The sequence below is a fragment of the Silene latifolia genome, chromosome X (genome assembly GCF_048544455.1).
Source record: "Silene latifolia isolate original U9 population chromosome X, ASM4854445v1, whole genome shotgun sequence".
In the NCBI taxonomy this organism is placed as follows: domain Eukaryota; kingdom Viridiplantae; phylum Streptophyta; class Magnoliopsida; order Caryophyllales; family Caryophyllaceae; genus Silene; species Silene latifolia.
In genome coordinates, this window is record NC_133537.1 from 32,617,442 (window position 1) to 32,622,449 (window position 5,008).

The 5,008-nt window shown below is 37.6% G+C and overlaps 1 protein-coding gene and 1 non-coding gene across 2 annotated transcripts; one reads left to right on the top strand and one right to left on the bottom strand.

Moving 5' to 3' along the window:
* Nucleotides 1-248: 248 nt before the first annotated feature.
* On the bottom strand, nt 249-1,840 carry LOC141623201 (uncharacterized). Its single transcript, XM_074439279.1, has 2 exons — nt 813-1,840; nt 249-412 (listed from the first exon to the last, which is right to left on the bottom strand). The coding sequence occupies exons 1-2, from the start codon at nt 1,738-1,740 to the stop codon at nt 351-353; spliced, it is 990 nt and encodes a 329-aa protein (XP_074295380.1). The 5' UTR covers nt 1,741-1,840; the 3' UTR covers nt 249-350.
* LOC141625101 (small nucleolar RNA R71) lies at nt 1,553-1,659 on the top strand. The gene has a single exon (XR_012534898.1). It is a non-coding gene; the product is annotated as a small nucleolar RNA R71 (small nucleolar RNA).
* Nucleotides 1,841-5,008: the final 3,168 nt, after the last annotated feature.

Genomic DNA, 5,008 nt, shown 5'->3' on the forward strand with positions numbered 1-5,008 from the left:
AACTTAAAGCACGTATAGTAAATCAAAAAGTAGCGCATGTGCTACACAAAGACATAAGTAGCACCAATAAATAGTCCCAGCAAAGAAAATAAGCAATGAATAAAGTTCTGGCTCATCAAACTCAAAGTCTAATATAAAATATGAGCAAGTATGTTCATCGCTTTTCAAGTCATCATCATGAGGCAGGAGATGGGGTGCTTCATTCGTCGTAGGAGTTTCATCAAAAACTTTGGCGGGCTCCTCTTTAAAAATCTTGGCCTCCAAGGCATCCAATTCAGCTTCTATATCAACATTTTCATCAAAGCTATAAACTGGCTCAGGATGAGGCTCATCTCCATAAATGAACTTCTCTATCTCATCCACCTCCTTGCTTCATGGTCCTGATGCAGCAGCAGGGGCGTCAGACGGATTCCTGTCCAAACAATAAGCAAGGGAATCATCAATAGTAGGAGCAAAAGCATTAATCATATGACAAGTATCTTCTAAATGGGGATGTTTTAATGGTCTATCAAGAAAAAAAGTGATTTTATCATCCCCAACTCGTAGTGTAAGTCTGTCATCCCTAACATCTATGACCGCCCCCGCTGTGTGTGGGAATTCTCTACTTAGAATAATAGGGACTTGAGAGTCTTTTTGCTTATCCCGTGTTTGATCCTTGCTCAATTCTTTCTCGTTATCACTCAACTCGAGGTTACCCAATCCCTTAGGATGCATATAAGGGACTTCCTCTTCATCAATGGGCACGTTCGGACTTTGATAAGTGGTACCGCTCCTTAAAGAAATAGCATTAACTTGTTCATGTGCTTGTTTACCTTGAGGAGGAAGATTGCCGGGCTGTTTTGAAGGATTTTGAGCTGCCATTTGAGCAACTTGAGTATCCATCATCTTGTTGTGAGCTATTAGTTTGGAAATCTGAGCCGTTTGCTTGTGTTGAATCATCAAATTTTGTTGCAATAGAGCCTTCATCTCTGCCATCTCATTACTTGGAGCTTGAGGAGGAGGTTGCATCTGTTGAAAATCTGCTTGATTTTGCCTAACAAAACTCCCTTGTGGTTGATTACCACGATTTTGAGGAATGATATAAGCATTCTGTTGCGGGGCTTGAGCAAATACATTCTGACTTCTTTCAAGGAAGAAGTTAGAATAGGGAGTACCTTGCTTGAAAGACTGAAACACCTGTACCTGTTCAATGGTACTCATACACTTAGCCGCGGTGTGGCCATCTATCCCACATCTCTCACAGGACACCTCTTGTTGAACCATATGAACCGTTTCTTGCTTATTACCCAAAGATTGGGTAGTCTTCAATTCGGCTATTTGAGCCATTAAGGCCTCCAGCTGTGCCGTAATAACATTGTCTGAACCACTTCCTCTCTTACTACCTTTGGGGTAACCATACTTAGCAGTGTGAGTAGCTATATTATCAATCAACTTCCAAGCATTACCGTCATTAGTATTATCCCGGAATCTCCCATTGGCAGTGGAATCAAGCAAAGCTCTGTGATTGTCATACAACCCATTGTAAAACTGGTTGCAAAGAAACCAAATCTGGAAACCATGATGAGGGACGGATCGAACTAGCCTTTTGAAACGAACCCAAGCCTCATTAAAGTCTTCGGTAGTACCTTGTTTAAAACTCGTAATCTGGCTTCTAAGAGCATTAGTCTTCTGCGGTGGAAAATACCTCTTGTAGAATGCAAGAGCTAATAAAGTCCAGTTAGTGATTGCATCGGTCTCCATATCCAAGCCACGTAGCCATTCTGCTGCATCATCTCTTAGAGAGAAAGGAAAAAGAGTCTGTTTGACTTAATCTTGTCACCCCAGCAGTCAAAGGAATAGAACAGCAATATGTGACAAATTTCTCCATGTGCTTGGCAGGGTCCTCTCCAGCTTTTTCTTTAAATAAATTTCGTTCTACTAGGCTTATGTAAGATGGTTTGATCTCAAAGGTCCCTTTATCAATGGTAGGGAGCTTAAAGCCTTTAGGAATAGAATCAATAGTGGGTTCGGAATGACTTGCCAAGGTCGGCATCTTCAATGTAATAGAAGTAACATGTACAGAAATAAGTGTGTCCTCTTCAAAGGACAAATCTTCTGCGAAAGTAAACCGCTCGTAGTCAAGTGTACTCAAGTCTTCCACATGACTTACTTCTCTTTGAAATTTTCGTCTATAGCGAAAAGTCTTCTTTGACTCGGGATCAAAAGGTACAATCTCTAACCTGTCAGACCAGGGCATACACGAAAACAACAAGAAAATATCATACTCACTAACGAAAAAACCCCTTATTGCGTCAGTTGTAGAGGGCTTTTTGCGTCGGTTTTGGACTGACGTATATCGAGGGGTCGTATTTGATGTGCGTCAGTTGTGGAACCGACGCAAAAAGTTCAACATTTGCGTCAGTTGTGTGTTAAAAACCGGCGTAAATAGGTTGTTTTTGCGTCAGTTCCTACAATAGAATGGACGCAAAAAGTTGTTACAACTGACGCAAATAGTTATTATTTGCGTCAGGCCTGCACAACATAACTGATGCATTTGCTTCATTTTTTTGCGTCCGTTTTGTCAAAAACTGATGCAATTGATATTTTGTTTTAGCACCAATTAATTTAGCTATTTGCATCATTTCTTTCCATAACCGATGCATTTGCTCTACTTTTCGAGTCATTTGAAGTTAGAACTGATGCATTTGACATTTCATTTTCGCTCCAATTTATTTCTTTCATCTGGGTCATTTCTTTCATTTGCTGCAGAAATTTCGGCACCACCTCCCCATAAAATTGACAATCCGAATACCAACTACAACAAGAAATCCAACCAACCACTAATACATCACGTGTAAATCAAGATTACATCTCATTCACCCCAACGACGTTCCAAATACAATAGTATAAATAATCCCACGGTTTACAACAATAAGCTAAGCTGCTGAACCTTCAAATTCTGCCTCTTTAACATCTTTCTTATTACTTCCCCTGCCAAAAAGTCCAAAACCCTTGGAAATAAATCAAATAATAACAGAATTACAAAACAAGTTACAAACTAGATCAATTCAATAAGGCATTCACCATCAATAGGTGAATGAAGTTAACCCCCAAGAGAAAACTTGCAAAATAATGATTAGAGTCACTATTGGGAGAGGGTAAAAACTGTGAAGGATTAAATATAAGTACCTCATTATTGGCATTATCAGAATCTTCATTAAAGCTACCTTTATCGGAACTATAATTGTTAGAGTCAAGATCATTTGAGCTAAAACCATTGTTATTAGTCAGCTTTTGTTTGAGCTTGAGCTTGGTGATAGAGTTTCCCAAACTTGAGCATTTTCCTCTCGTCAGACCTTGGGCATCACCCGGGGAAGTTTCAAGGTAGGACAAGTGTATGGTTTGAGTGGTCCTACACCATATAGACATAAGATTAAATGAGTTCAAAGTTACAGCCAATTTTTTTTTTTAAAATGAGCTATAAAAATCAATATCTTGTATGCGATGATTGTGCTTGTAAAGACATGACGATAGTGCTTGTAAAGAAATAGCAGGATATGAGAAGCTGCAGATGGAGTAGACAGTTATTCAAGGCATAGAACCGCACATTTCTGGCAATTTTATGCCTTAAAACAATTTTGCCGTACAAATAAGATCCTCACAAACATGTTTTTGAGTAAAACGAAAATCAACTCATTAAATTTTATTCAAGGATACGTTTACGAAATATGTAATCCTTATGATGCTTTTAATACTATCACAAAACTCACTAAAACAAATATTTCGTAGCCTTGTAAGGTTAATAATTCATTTCTCAGAGTATCCAAAGTAAATATATTTCAAGGTTGAGAACATGGTAGCCTAAAGTTGAGAACATGTAAACCTGCCTCAAATTACAACAATATAGGAAACAATACTACAACAGTCACGAACGATATTATGTAACAAGTATACCATATTCATATTCAAAGTTGAGAACATGGCAGCCTAAAGGTATCATGATAAAACTAATGATTAACAAATGATGAGATTTATATGCAAGAAATAAATTTAATAACTTGGAGATTTTGCACTAACCTCGTTAAGATCAGAAACATCATAAATTTCTTCTTTGTTCTTTCATGCTTTTCTAAAGCTTGCATTATATGTCACTTGTGATCTAGACCTTACATTATCGTCCAAATATTCCCATCTAACTCCAAGGTGGAGACAGCCATTTGAAAGCACAATAGAACGTAGAACACACAATGTCAAACAGCTGCAATAGGCAAAATAAAATTAACTACATCCGAGTTATAAAAAAGAGTTGCAGTTCGCCCTCAAGGATCCATGATCAGATAACCAGAGAATACCAAGAAACCAAGAATATCAAAGTAAACATAAAGATGAAAGCAGTTGTATAGAAATCTGAAATAATCCTCATACAACTAAAATTGAAGCACTGCCAGTAACAATTCACATACAAACCACCAAAGAAAACAAAAGCGAGAAAGCAAATATAACATAGGCCTAGAATAATGACTATAACTATTTAAAAATTAGCTTCAATACAATGAAGATATAAAACTGAAATCAAATGACTGGTTTCACGATTGACTTACCAGCATTAAGAGTAACATCAATGTCAATGAACCAAGCATGATGGAGAGAACGATTCCAGCAGAAGCCTGGAACGGAAAAAAATGTGATATAAGTATTGTAGAATCATCTAAAATTCTAAATGAGAACACATAGATTAGCAAGAGAAGTCCAATTTTGACTTATCATCCATTACTACCTCCAATGAGCACACATAGATTAGACTTCCTTTGCTAATCCCAAGAAATGACATCTCCCGGGTCTGCACGATTAAGAATAAGGCTTGTTAAGATTATAGATTCCTTAATATTAATTGCAGTGCCTGGATCTCCTTGGGGGTGTGTCTTGAAATTTCATGGTAAAATCAGTTTTAGGAGTAGCTTTCTCTTACACTATGGGTAATTTTATCCTACTTCCCTTGTACTATATCTTATACTACGTGAAGTCTTGG

What these genes read in the sequence shown, in the direction of transcription:
- LOC141623201 (XM_074439279.1), bottom strand. Translation starts at nt 1,740, where the DNA reads ATGGAGACCGATGCAATCACTAACTGGACTTTATTAGCTCTTGCATTC. An exon ending in CGGCAATCTTCCTCCTCAAG is followed by an intron (nt 413 to 812) that starts GTAAACAAGCAC and finishes TTGTTTGGACAG; the next exon opens with GAATCCGTCTGACGCCCCTG.